The 14,196-nt window shown below is 39.7% G+C and overlaps 2 protein-coding genes across 19 annotated transcripts in view; one reads left to right on the top strand and one right to left on the bottom strand.

Moving 5' to 3' along the window:
- Positions 1-5,048, bottom strand: part of LOC147826539 (uncharacterized) — a 36,188-nt gene extending 31,140 nt beyond the window's left edge. Inside the window, exon 1 of the mRNA XM_087180821.1 lies at positions 4,545-5,048. Coding sequence (XP_087036947.1) covers positions 4,599-5,048 — 450 coding nt within the window. The 3' untranslated portion in view covers positions 4,545-4,598. The remainder of the gene's footprint in view (positions 1-4,544) is intronic.
- The window catches only part of Matr3 (matrin 3), a 60,141-nt gene that overhangs the window by 23,991 nt on the left and 21,954 nt on the right, over positions 1-14,196 (top strand). For 8 of the 18 annotated variants that reach the window (XM_087180818.1, XM_087180813.1, XM_087180815.1 and 5 more), the window contains exon 1: positions 4,796-4,862. The exons of 1 other annotated variant lie outside the window; for it this stretch is intronic. The gene's annotated coding sequence lies outside the window, so the exon portion shown is untranslated. Of the gene's footprint in view, positions 1-4,795; positions 5,095-10,763; positions 10,840-14,196 lie in introns of those variants that run through there. 9 more of the 18 variants (XM_087180816.1, XM_087180806.1, XM_021255903.2 and 6 more) reach the window with 5 other exon arrangements.

Raw genomic sequence — 14,196 nt, 5'->3', positions numbered from 1 at the left:
GCTTTGCTGTTGAGCCTCTAATATTTGAGCTTATGCAGATCCTCTATATCCTCTATGCATATCTTCAATAAATACTCCACTGAAAAGCTTGACTTTTATTCTGTCCACAATCACCAGATGGCATTAGAGCCTTATGCAAACATGGATAAATGCATATCTGAACTGAGATTTGACAGGCAGCCATGTTTCTGTCTGCCAGTGGACCTTGGCCTCTTGTTTAATCTGAGAGTTGAGGACAACATATGGGGATGGCTTTACCCAAGATCAGTTTGAATCAGACTTACAGAGTGGAAAGCACATGAGGTTTCAAGCAGAAGCAAGACCCAAGGTTAAATGAAGAATTAGGATCCCCTCCAAAAATTTCTTTTTCCAAAGATAGCTATATGGTGCACTTAAAATTCATTTCTTTAGGGGAGCCCCAGCCCTTGAGGAATCCTAACAAATTCCTTCTCCAAGCCTATAGAAAATCATAGCATCCAAATATGAGAATCGAATATAAAAATCATAGCATACAAATATGAGATTGTATTTTTGCACTTTTTATTTTTTTGTGGTGCTGAGGATGAAGCCAGGGCTTTTGCACTAAGCTACATTCCCATCAATCCCCCTTCCCTTGAGACAGGTTTTCACTAAATTACTGAGTTGCTCAGGCTGGGCTCAAACTTGGGTTCCTTCTGCCTCAGCCTCCCAGAGTGCTGGGATTCCTGGTTTTCTACTTTTTTTTTCTTCCAGTACTGAGAATTGAACTCAAGACTTTGCACTTGCCAGGCAGGCATAGCACCACTGAGCTAAATCCCTGGCCCAAGTTTTCTAGTTTTCACAATAGCTGTTTCAGAAATTTCCCTGTTGTAACTCTACCCCTCAACAAATTACTTTGTTACAGAAAAATTGAAGTCATGCACTCTAATCACCATCTCTTCCTTCCAACAAATCTAATGAAATCTCAGCATGGTCTTCTCTATTACAATAAAGGAACTTCTGTCACCAGATTCCATTGTCCTTTAGGTAACCTTCATTATAGATAATCCCTTCTCCTCCATCTTTTCAACCAGTCTCTTTTTTTTTTTGGTACCAGGGATCGAACTCGGGACCTTGTTCTTGCAAGACAGGCAGAGGAACCGCTGAGCTAAATCCCTGGACAACCACTCTTTTCTTAAAATATCCTTACTGTCAATGAATGCACTTGGATACCTTCCATAGTAAAATAAGAAATCTTTCTCAACTCTTCTTTTTCTGCTGTAGTTTCTTCATAGGAAGTTTTTCTTTCATTGCAGTTTCTATCTCCTTATTTTCAACAAATTCAGCTCCTCTGGTCTGACTTCACTTTACTGGGAGCAGCTCTCAATATTCTAATACTATGGATGTTGCTAAATTTTTAGTCTTCATCTTTTTATTTATTTTTGATTTTTCATTTTTTGAGACACATAGTCTTGCTATATACTTTATTGTACTATTAATTAAATCTTTCATCTTTCCCTCATGGTACTTTTTCTATTGTGCTGTAAAGAAATTTCTGTCTGCCCACCATAGCTTAATAGAAGGACATTGAAAACATATAATTCAAGCTCTTTCAATTACTATTATATTAGGTATTTATTTTACTTTTACAAGCTATAGAAACCCAGAAAAACATTTAATTTTTTCAATATGACCCTTAGCAATAATATATTTCAACCTAGTTTATTAAAAGTGAAATTATAATGTTAATTATTTTCTCTCAGGATTGACTGAGGCTAGGTGAAATGTTATTTGAGATAATAAAGCTGTTCAGGCTGGCCTCAAACTTAGAGCAATCTGCCTGCCTCAGCCTCCCAACTGCTGGGATTATAGATGTAAGCCATCACACCTGGCTAGTGCACTTTATTTTAATGAACAATATTGCCAACTATAGAGTTGTCATTCATAACATTTCTTTCCTTCATTTCCCATACCCAATCAAACTGACAACATTTGGTTCTTTTCCTCCTAAATTCTCTTTTCAGTTTGTGTACTGTTTTCTATTCTGTATCTTTTGCCCCCTCCATAGTCTTCACAGTGGAAACAAATGATTTTTCAAAAATGCTCTGTGAGGCTGAAGCAGGAGGATTGAAAGCCTGAGCCCAGACTAGGCAATTTAGCAATATAGTGAAAGGGTGGGGATGTAAATCAGTGCAAAGGCCCTGAGTTCAATCCCCAGTACTGAAAAAAAAAACCCAAAAAACCTGGCTCAGCATGCCCTTATTTTATTTTGAGTGCTATTAATCATGACTTGTATCCACCAATTTATCTCTGGCTTCAATTGACTGTCTTTGCATTTGCAACTCTGGGAAAATGACATGTATCATGCCTGACTTGAGTCCTTCACAAACAAACAGGACAAAGCAAACAGGCTGCTTTCAGCAAACAGCAGCAGCTTCTCAGTAAATAGGACCAATGGATTGAAAATGAAGTATACAATCCCCCAGGTGCCAAAAGTGCACTGATTGTCTACACACCTGTGCTAACTGTCCTTGACGCAATCATAAACCTTTCACTCCAGATTCCCTAGCCCCTTCAATACCTATATAAGCGTAATTCCTTTCCCAGTAAGTTGCTAATATCTCTCTCCTGGTGTTAGCCCATCCACTCTTGGATAAAATCTCTCCCAGCTAGACGCTGCTATTTCTCTCTCCCAGTTAGCCCATCCATACATGGATGTAATAAACTCAGCTTTTCCCAGTTAGCTGCTAGAATCTCCCTGAATTTAGTCCCTGTTCACTGGAATAAACATTTCCTCACAACAAAAAAAGCCTATTTAAATGAGTGGATTCATGGCAGTCTATAACATTTTCCTTACCTCCTCATCCTTATCTATGAAATTTCCAGAAGCCTACCCATGACAACATGGGTTTTTGCACATTCATTTCCTTTTGCCTGAATATTGTTTCACTCCCTTCACTAGGTTAACGACCTGACTGTCAGGGTTGGGGATTTAGCTCAGTGGTTCCAGCGCCTGTCTCGCAAGTGCAACACCCTGAGTTTGATCCCCGGCACTGACAAAAAACAAAAAACCCCTGATTGTCAGGTGTTAGCTCAAACTTCAGATTTTTAGGAAAGCTTCCCATTTCTGATTTCTCAACTAGCTGAGTTTAAAGTCATTTTTATTGGTTCAATATCTGTCTTCATATAAATTCCATGAGGACAAAGGTTACTTTTGTCTAAGTTTATTGTTGTCGGGGTGGGGGTGGGTGGGTGTTGTTTTTTGGTTTGAGACAGGGTCTCATTATGTAGTTCAGCTGACCTTGAACTCACAGAGATCCTCCTGCCTCAGCCTCCTGAGTGCTAGGATTATGTATTGCCCATGTTTTTTACTGTTTCCCTGCGGCCTACCAAAATGACCCAGGAGACTTCTATCACTAGATTGAAATTGAGTAACAGTTGTGAACTGGGGCTTGTTACTTGGTCCAGGTAACCCCCTTGGAGAGGTTACCTTTTTTTTCCTCCCCACAAACTAGGCAATGAACACAGGGTCTTTGCCTTGAGCTGTTTCCCCCAGGTGCCCTCCCATTTAAATTTTTAAATTTTGAGACAGGGACTTGCTAAATTTTCCAGGTGGGTTTATATGATCCTCCTGCCTCAACCTCAGTCAGTACTGGGACTACAGGTATGGGTGCTGACTTTATTTTTATCTATTTCAGGAAATGCCTGATTAAATCTTCAAGACTACTTACTAGCTTTTTCACGTTTGATAAATTCCATAACCTTTGTGTTTTTTCATTTATCAAATGGGATGTTAACAGCCACATGTCAGGATTATTGTAAGGTTGTGTGTAGACTACTTTTTAAAACTTTCGTGTAAATTGCTTTGCTCATAGTAAGCATTCCATAATTATTCTATCACTGTGATGGAAAATTCCCTGCCCTCCAGACCTGACATGCTTCAGGGACTTATCTGAAAATCTCCACAGGAATTTGGAACCAGTATCTCAGTCCCAAGAGTGTTTTACAATCAAATTCAACTGGCCATGTTGGTCTTTTCTGGTCTTTTTGAGGGAATGGACTGGCTGCCTCCTACCACAATGACCCTCCTGCTCTGGAATTCCTTAAGTTAAAAACCAGCCATAGGCCGGGGATTTAGCTCAATGGTGCCGCTGCCTGCCTTTCAAGCACAAGGTCCTGAGTTCAATCCCCGGTACCAAAAAAATAAAATTAAAATTTAAAAACCAGCCATGCCTAGCGAGGTGGCACACATCTGCAATCCTGTAATCCCAGCACTCAGGAGGCTGAGGCAGGCTGTTCGAGGCCAGCCTGAGCTACATAGCGAGACCCTTGTCCCCTTACCCAAACAAAAGTAGCTCAATACGAAGGCCTTACGTTTAACCCAAGTACCGCAAGGAAAACAAAACAAAAACAACCGAAACGGTACACGTGCCCTCTATGGCCCCCATTTCTTGGAGCTTCCTAACATCCCTCCTCAGATAACTGAAGACAAGTTAGGTTGAAAGCAGGGAGTCCCGCGAACTGCTACTAACGTGCACCCTTCTTAAGTTCTGCATTATGCTACTGAGAAGATGGGGGAAAAATACCTCTTTGGGAATGGGACTCGAAGTAGGGCCATAGCTCTCGCCCCATTTCCCACCTCAGTCGGGAACAACGCCTGCAGCCCAGGGCTCAAGCGAGGTGCGCGCGCCAGGCAGCGGGAGTGGCCTGGCACGCTCGGCGCGCGCCGAACCAACATCTGAGGGAGTGGGGAACAAGCAGTCTCGCGAGAGTGGGTCGGTTCTTGAGCTGCAGCCGCTGCCACCGCCTCCTGCCAGCGCTTTGCTGCGGGGAATTGTGGGAGCCTCCGCGTCCCGCTCTCTGAGAGAGAGGTACCTCTCCTTTTCCCTCTCCTTTTCCCTAAGGTAGGCGTGAAGCGGGTAAGAGTCGGGGTGGGGTGGTCGGGGGGCTCTCCACGTCCGCCTGGAGGGGGCAGCGACGGCGACTAGGGCCGCGGGGAGCCGGCGGCGCGCCTGTCTTGCTCGCTCCCGTTCGCCCGCTCTGCCTCCCTCCGCGCTGCGTATGTGAGCCGCCTGATCGGCGGCCGCCATGTTAAGAGCGCAGCGGCGGCGCAACCATTCTCCTCGGGCGTCGGAGGTGAGCGGTCCCGGAGGGAGATTCCCGGCCAGCCAAAGGCCCGGGGTACGGCGGGAGAGTCAGAGGTTCCCGAAGGCAGCTGGTCAGCCGAGCTCCACACGTCCTGGGCTTACTGTGGGTGGGGGCGGGACGCCAAGCCCGTTACACGCGGACCGCGGCGCTGAGGGGGAGGGAGGAGCGTTCGAGGCCTGAGGGACCGGCTGTCCATTGAGGGCCTACCGTTGGGGGAAGATGGTTAAGTGAGCGAAGTCCTTGGGTAGCGTCAGTCCCAAGCAGTGCGTTTGCCTTTTTTTCCTCTGGAAATATACCCCAAAATGGAGGATTTCGCAGACACTAAAAGGCTTAACAGGTTTGAACAGCGTTTCTTTTACTGGTATCACAGCCTTCGCGCCGTCTCTCGCCCATCGCCTCCTTAGCGCCCCCTAAGACTCCCCCGTCCACCGCCCACAGCGCGCGCGATTTTAGCCGGGCAGCTGGAACACCCCCCCACCACACACACACCCGTCGGGTAAAAATGGCCGAAAAATGAAACGTTAACGCTTGTTTTTCGTGTTGCGTCGTGGAGAAAGCAGTCTCCAGTACGCTGAGGGGCAGCCGGTTTGCTGTTGTTTGGTTAGTTACCTCACAACGCTTTTTCCTTTTATCTAAACACTGTTCAGGTTTCTCCTGAGAGGCTCATATGTTGTGGGACCTTCCGGTTTCCAGACAAAGGGTTTGGAGTACCGTGGTGTAGTTGCCGTACCGTTGTTCTTTTTATTGCCTAGCGCTGTGTCATGTTCTGTGTTCTACTTTTACCGTGGATAAATGGCTCCTAGGTGTTTTCACCCTTCTCTGTGGCCTGGTCTGTGGAAAAGCCTCCCCTGTGACTGTTCCTGTTGGATCAGTTTTTTCAGCTAGTCATTTGTAGAACGTTTTTGTTGGTTCTGTAATTTCTAATCTTTCTAGCGCTGGTATAATGTTTCGTTGATTTCGTAGGCAGCTGTCACGGGATTTTGTACTGATAACTGCGTTATGTGTATTAAAGCTTTTAAGATTTTTAAAGTATTCGTTAGAATACATTTTTCTCTTAGGCCAGTTTAATTGTTGATTATGCAGGCAAAGATAATTTAGACTTCATAAAGGTTCAAAATAAAATTTATCTTTAAAAGCTCAGAAAAAAATAAAAGCAATAAAAGCTCAGTCATCTATGCAGTTCATTGACATAATTTTCGGATATTTTGTTTTCACAATTAAAGGCGAAGGAGACATTTTTGCTGAAAACTCTGACAAATGCCTTTTGCTCTTAAATGTTTTTGCAAACGCCATAGAAGTACTACATGAAAATTTTTCTGGTTGGTTATATAAGACTCGAAAAAGATCAAGCAGAAAATTTTGCCTTGAAATTAAGTATACGTTTCTTAGCACACAGAGTTCTAAGTGTTTACATATCTTTCTTTTCTGTTGTATGCAGCATTTTTTTTTTTTTTAATACTGGTCTTGAACCAGGCTATGCAAGCGCCCTACCACTGAGCTATACCCGCAGCCCGGTGTACAACTTTTGTATTGCATTTTGAACTAATTAGAATTTAATCTGAACATTTGTTAAAGGAGTGTAGACATTATTACAACACAGTTAATGATAATTAAAATTTTTAATAACTGAGGAATGCAGTAATGATATTACATAATTTCAGAGGTATCACATTTTTCAAATCCCTAATTTGGTAGGTTAAATACTAGAAAGAAGGTGGTTACACAGTCCCTCCAGAGGGAGGGACTACACTGGCAGTTGCTAGGTTTATGATTTAGTCCTTGATTCAAGCTTCTTCATAAATAGGCTTAAAATGGAAAGACTGTGTTTACAGGAATTTATCCTACGGAAATAGTGTGTCAAAGATTGTGTACATAAACGTTAGTATCAGTTATTAAACATTAAAGATTTGAAAGATTCAAGCTAAGGCTGTGACTTGGTAGTATGTCATTTAGCATGTATGAGGCCCTAGATTTATTCATCAGCACCACAAAAAATTATAAATAAGTTTCATCCTAGGAATCTGACTCACCTTGGGGCTCTGCTAGTTTTATTTATTTTTTGTTACTGGGGATTGAACTCGGGACCTTGCACTTGAGAGTCAGGCCCTGGAACCACTGAGCTAAATCCCCGGCCCTACTGCTAGTTGTATTATGGAAATCTTTACACCTCCTTACCATGAGTTGTGGGGGGGGGAGTAATGGAAAATGATTATGGTGTACAATGTTTTTTTTCCCTGTATGGAGAATTGAACTCAGGACCTTGCACTTGCCACACAGACGCAGCGCCACTGAGCTATGTATCCCAGTTTTATGGTGTACAATATTAGCTGGAAAGGAAAAATGTAAGAAAACTACTAATTTCAATTTTTTTTAAAGGAGTGTGTAAAAAAGTAGATATACCTAAAAATGTTACCTCTGGACTTTGGCATTACAGGTGATTTGTATTTCCATCCTGATGTTATTCTGAAATTTCCATGGGAAGTTAAATTTACTTTTGTAGTTATGAAAAATTTTAAGAGTCTTTTTCTTTATTCTTATATCCCATCTCAAGTTCAGATTGCAAATAAAACCATCCAGTTTCTAAAAGTTGATGCCTGGCTTGATGTTTGGAATGGACAGTTCTGTATTTGTTGAGTGGTGTGGAAGCATTGTAGGCTGGGGCGTTTTGCCTTTTTAAAATATACATGGTCATTCCGAGGGTGTGTAGTGGGTCTTTTTTATTGGATCCTTAGAGCATTTATTCTTCAGAAAAAGGTTTACTGTATATGGCTTGGGTGTGGTAGCTGTAATCCCAGCACCGTCAGCACTTTGGGAGGCTGAGGCATGAGGATCACAAGTTCAAACCCAGTTTGGGCAATTTAGTCACTTAGTGAGGTCTGGTCTCCAGATAAGAAGGGCTCAAAATACTGCTTGGTGCAAAGGGGAACTGGAGGGTCAATTCTTACTACCTTGGGGGGGGGGTGGAGAAAAGAAATAAAAAGGTTTCTAAACAAAAAAAATAGTGAATAATTAAAAGTAGAGCAGAGATAAACAAGGTGATGGATTAGTATATTTTATTTTGGGGATTTTGGAATGTTTTGAGACAAGGTCTTGCTTGCTACCTAGTTCAGGCTGGCCATGAACTGTGTTGCCTAGGCTGACCTCAAATTTGTGGTGGTTCTCCTGCCTCCACTTCCAAGTTCCTTTTAAAGTAAAGAAAATCTACATGAGTGGTAACAAAAGTTTAGGTTTAAAACTATTTTTTTGGTACCGGAGATCCAACTCAGGACCTTGCACTTGTGAGGCACGCAGCAGCAGCAGCACTGAGCTAAATCCCCGGCCCAGCTTTAAAACATTTTTAAAGCTATTCTAAAATTAAAGGATATTATTTGAAGGGCCGGGGATTTAGCTCCAGGTTCCGGCGCCTGCCTTGCAAGCACAAGGTCCCGAGTTCTATCCCTGGTACCACCAAAAAGGGGGGGGGGGATATTTGATATGAAACTGTACTTCCCTTTTTTCCTGAAAACTTAATGTGTCATATTTGACATTCTTTTTACTCTAGAATCCCAGTAACCTGTGGATGTTAGTACCATTTCCAGGCAGAAACAGGTTAGTAGGGAAATAGAGAGGGTCCTGGAGTAAGGTTCAGCTACTCCTGGATGAGAAAAGCAAAGAGAAGTTAGGCATGGTGGTGGACACCAGTAAACCCAGCACTTGGTAGACTGAGGAAGGATGATCACTGTGAATTCGAAGCCAGCCTGGACTATTCTAGCAAGACCCTGCCTGGGAAAAGAAAGAAGGTGTGTTAATGGCCTAACAATAAGTGCAAAAAGTATACAAGTAGTCTTTTATATGGGACTAGAATTTTGGATTTGCAGTACCTATAGCTTTCACTTCATAATGATGAATAATTCAGTTTTTAAAAATGATCTATGTGGGATTTTTTTTCCTCTTTTGTGGCTATAATTAGTACATTAAACATCCCCACGTGGTATGTAAGTCACAGAGGAATCTACGCACGCCATGTGTGCAAAATTGAAGTTAATTATTTCAGCATCTAAGGCATGCATTAGAGGAAGAAACAATATTAGAAATACAAACACTTAAAATATTCTGTCAAAAGACTAACCAGTTTTGTTTCATAACTGTGTGGCATCTAACTCAAGGCCTTGCTTGCTAGGCTGTTGCTCTACCAGTGAGCCACACCCAGCCCCTAGTACCAGTTTTAGTGCTTATTAGTCTCTGTCCTTGTGCAGGACCTGGCATTCTGGAACACAGCATGGAGGAGTGAGTTTTGCACTTAGGCACCAGAACACACCGATAAATATTTATAGCAGTATTTTTTTTTTTTTTGGTACCAGGGATTGAACTCAGGTCCTTGCGCTTGGGAGGCAAGCGGTGGAACCACTGAGCTGAATCCTCGGCCCAATAGCAGTATTCTTGATAAGAAATTGAAAAGAACATAAATGTCTATTATTTGCAAGATGCATTCATATGTGCATACATAATGATACTGGTATTGCAATGAAAACATAGGCTTAATGCTTGTATAAAAAGCAAGTAGAAACTGGTGGCACCCACCTGTAATCCCGGCGCACAGGAGACTGAGGCAGGATTGCCTCAAATTCCAGGCCAGCTTGGGCTTACGTACTGAGTTCAAAGCCAACCTGAACTATACAGTGAGAACCTGTCTCCAAAAAAAAAAAAGCAAGTAAGAATGCATGTTGTCAATTTGTATTAAAGTTCATAAATCCAAAATAATAATGTTATCGGTGGTGGTACTGGGGGTTGAATTCAGCTTATTAATTTTATTAGTAAAAAGGACTGGTAAAGGTTATTAGATCAGGGCGGGGATTTAGCTCAGTGGTTCTGCCGCCTGCCTCGAAAGCAGAAGGTCCCAGGTTTGATCCCTGGTACCAAAAAAAAAAAAAAAAAAAAAAGTTATTAGATCAGTTTGTACCACCAGTGGTACAAGCCACCCAAAGGGACAAGTCATACAAGTACAGTACCAGTAGTGGTTCAACCAGTGGGAATGTGTTAATGGTGATTCCTGTGAGGTATATGACAAAACTGAAATTTGAATTCTAGCTTTGAAAAGTACAGTACAGGTTACAAGTCCTATTCATGTCCTAGATGAGTTCATTTACCTGTAAAGATTTTGTCACCAAAAAATAAATAGCAGTGTTTTACTTTGTTTTGTGAGGGCCAGATTACATAAAAATAGATTGACAGCGCCTATAATGCATTATTCTAATGTTTTATGTAGCTCAGTTTATTATTAAATCTTTATGGTATTGTGGAAAAGGTAGTGTTTTTATTTTATATTTGCAGAAATAAACTCTTGGGTAAAGCAATTTGCTGAAAGTCACATAGATATTTTTTAGTACAACCAGAATTCACATCAAACTATTTGGGCTTTTCAGTACATGTGGAATCAAAACAAATGTTTACGAAATACAAGAGAGTAGAGCTTTAAGTGACTAGAGAGAAAAATAAGTAAATTTCTGCATCTCATTTGTGTTTACCTGGTCAGTTTCCTGGGTAGTTTTAATCTGAGAATGCATCCCATCTAATTGAAAGTCACCAGGAAAGTTTTTTAAATCTGGGAAGAAGAAAATAAGTATTCCAAGACAGAGTAGGAATTCCTTCTAATTAACGTGAAACGTCTATCTTCTCAGCAGCTGAAGGCACTCTGCAACTCCCTTACCTATCATTAGCCTAAGGATCCAGAAGAGGACTAGAAGTTGAATTCAGGTCTGTCAGATGGATTGAGAGCAATAGTTTTAAAGTACCTGTAAATACTAATACTTTTTTTTTTAGCCTTCCTGGCACTATACTTTATAATGCTTTATCTTTCTTATTGTGTGATGACACTTTACTACTTTATATAAAACTGGGGGGGGAGCTGGAACTTCATATCCTGTGGGGTTTACTATTTAAATTATTTTATTAGAAGAAAAATTATATTACTCTGAGATATATGTCATACTGAGATGAGATGGTACTGAAAAACAATATAAGATTCTAAAGTGACTCAAATGTTAGGAAAAAATTGTGGTTCCTCGGATATCGTAATTTTTTTTTTTTTTAGGGATCAAACTCGGGATCTTGCTCTGAGCTAATCCCTGGCCCCGGATATCATAATTTTAAAATGAAATACTTGCTATAAGATATATTGAGAGGGGCTGGGGATTTAGCTCAGTGGTTTCCCTGTCTGCTGCGCAAGTGCAAGGACCTGAGTTTGATCCCAGGTCCAAAAAAAAAAAAAAAAAAAAAAAAGATATATTGAGAGCTGATGCTAAAGCTCGGTGGTAGAGCATTTGCCTAATATGTGTCAGACCCTGGATTCAGTCCTCAATACCACAAAAAAGATGTGATTAAGTAAATTAACATTATTAAAGTGGGGAATAATTTCTGACCATTTTAAAATGGAAATTAATTATATTAGTTCTTTAAGGTCCATTGTGTAAGATTTTGTGAGTGGGAAAAAAATTGAATTAGCCATGATTGTAGATGCACACCTGTATTAGCACTGGGGAGGTGGAGCCAAGAGGATCATGTTTGAGGCCATTGTGGGCTACATAGCAATACCTTGTCTTAAAAGAAGAAAAAAGCAGACAAAAACCAAGAAATAATAGTTAAAGCAGCCCTGTTTGTTTGTAGTAAGTGCATGCCACTATGGCTAAAATTATTATTGGTGGTGGTGGTACTATAGATTAAATTCAAAGCCTTCATAGTCACTACATTCCCTTTTTTTTTTTTAATTTGTTGAGGCAGGGTCTTCCTACATCTTGAAGTTGCCCAGGGTGGGCTGGAACTTGAAATCCTCCTGTTTTAGCTTCCCAGACTCCTCTGGTTATAGGCATATGCCACTATACTCAGCTTTAACTGGAACATTTCTTTAACCATATGTAGAAATAGTTGTTTAGATGTTGAATGTGAAGCTTATGTTTTTAGGACCATTTAAAATTGTATCATGAAATAAATTTAAATTCCATGTTATTTGAGGTTGTCTGTAAAATGAATTTTGAGCCCATTTATTTGTTAAGAATTTGAGTAGAAAACTGCAATTATATTGAGTACACACTAGGCAAGTGCTCTGCCACTGCCTTACCCCCAAACTTTGTAACATGAAGTGAAATTACACATAATGTGGATAGACTGTATCCTGGGGAGGGGGGGTATAGGATTTATGGGTAAATTGATGCTTTTGTTTTGTTTGAGACAGGCTTGGCTGTGCAGTCTAGACTACTATGGATCCTTTTTTAATCCTTCTGCCTCAGCCACTGAAATGCTGGGATTACAGATATGGTCACCACACCTGGCTGAGTAAATTATATTTGGACATTGTATATTTAGATCAGTTCTTTCAAATGAGTTATTTTCTAAATTGAATTAACCTCTAATGCAATTTACTATGAAAAAACAGTTATAAAGGAAAACAGTTTGAAAAGCTAGTATTTTGTAGATATTTAGTAATTTAGTAAATGTCTTACTATTGTGCCAAGCTACAAAATTTGTACAAGCTACAAAACAGCTTGTATATTGTGGCCCATGCCTTCCAGTCCCAGCTACTTTGTGAGACTGAAGCTGAAGCATCACCAGTTTGAAGTTAGCCTGCATTATGTAACAAGATCTTGTGCTCAGTAGTAGAGCTCCGTGGGTTCAATCATCAGTACTGTGAAGGGGGTAATTTGAAAAACAAACAAACAGGTTCAGCATTGATCAGAGGAGGAGTTTTCTAAATAGTTTTATCATGTCTAGTTTCTTTGTTCTAATAAAAATATTTTTGAGAATTTGCTCCATTTTTTAATTTAAAAATAACCAATTTGGTTTCTTTCAGTAATGTAGTGAATAGTGGTAATGATACTATTATACTATCCTTGTTGAAACTTAGATTATCTTAAAAATATTAAGATTCTCATGAAATTAAACTTTGTCAAGTTTACATTGTCTTGCCACTTTTCTGAGTTTTTCTGACATCCATTTTGTTTTGTCTTAAAATTGTCATCTTTGACCTTCTCTTAACTTTTCCAGATCCACTGTTTTCATGCAAGGTGTCAAAAATAATTGATCTCTATAATTTAACCATATTACCTTATAGTCATTAGAATTTTTTTACACAGTATCAAAATACCATTATTTTTCTAAGGGTAAAGTTATTTTAGAAGACTGGCTTTTCAGTAATATAATGCTTTGACTATAATATGAAGATCAAAGCTGCAATTAATAAATCTAATACTTAGAAAAACTTTTATCTCAAACTTCTGTAAACATACTGATTTTTAAAAAATATACATGAAAATTTAGATCCCTATCAATACTAGTGGACATGGTCTCTCAATTGCTGTTCTGTTTGACATTTTTAAAGACATATCAAAGAAATTTTCATCCAAAGTTCACTCACTCTTGTCTTTAATCTTAAATTACTTTACGTGGTGGATCTTGTCCAGAGCTAGTTTCTTTGGTGTCTTTTCTCAAATTCATCTTCCTTGGTGTGCAAAAACATCTGTTACTCAGCCACCTTTGATAGCATTTCTGTGTCTTTTTATTGCATCTATTTTTTAAAAATCTGGTCTGACTCTTTCTTGCCTGTAACTTTTTTTTTATACCTTGTCTACCACTGTATTTTGTCCAGTATATCTTTGCTGTGAGCTATCATTGATGGAACTGTTCCCATAATAGACTTGTAACTATTGGGTATTGTCTAGTTTTATGTATAATAAAGTTTAACATATTAAGTTCCAGTGTTTGAGTGTATGGTTGATCAAGCAAAGCTTGATAAGCAATTAACAGAATTCTGTAGCAAACAGTATTAGATTTACATCTACGTGATTAAAAAGTTGCTTCACTGAGAAACATTTGTTACGTACATCTTTTAATATTTTATAAGAATCACATGTAAATGGTTTACAAATTCTTCTGCGACAGTTTGTGAGATGTGATTTAAGAAAGAAAATGAAAACAGTTTCATCCAGGTACACATCTTGGAGAATATAATAATCAGAATTTAAATTTTTCAGATGTTTGGGCTAGTCTTGTGAAAAGTTGGCAGAAATCTGTGTAACCAAGGAGTCACTTTCATTTTTACCTATTTTGAGCTCTAGAGGT

The sequence above is a fragment of the Heterocephalus glaber genome, unplaced genomic scaffold (genome assembly GCF_053883595.1).
Source record: "Heterocephalus glaber isolate CG9 unplaced genomic scaffold, H.glaber_assembly_v1.0 deba00001465, whole genome shotgun sequence".
NCBI lineage: Eukaryota > Metazoa > Chordata > Mammalia > Rodentia > Bathyergidae > Heterocephalus > Heterocephalus glaber.
The sequence above is the reverse complement of the archived record's forward strand: the minus strand, read 5'-3'. Positions and strand labels throughout refer to the sequence as shown.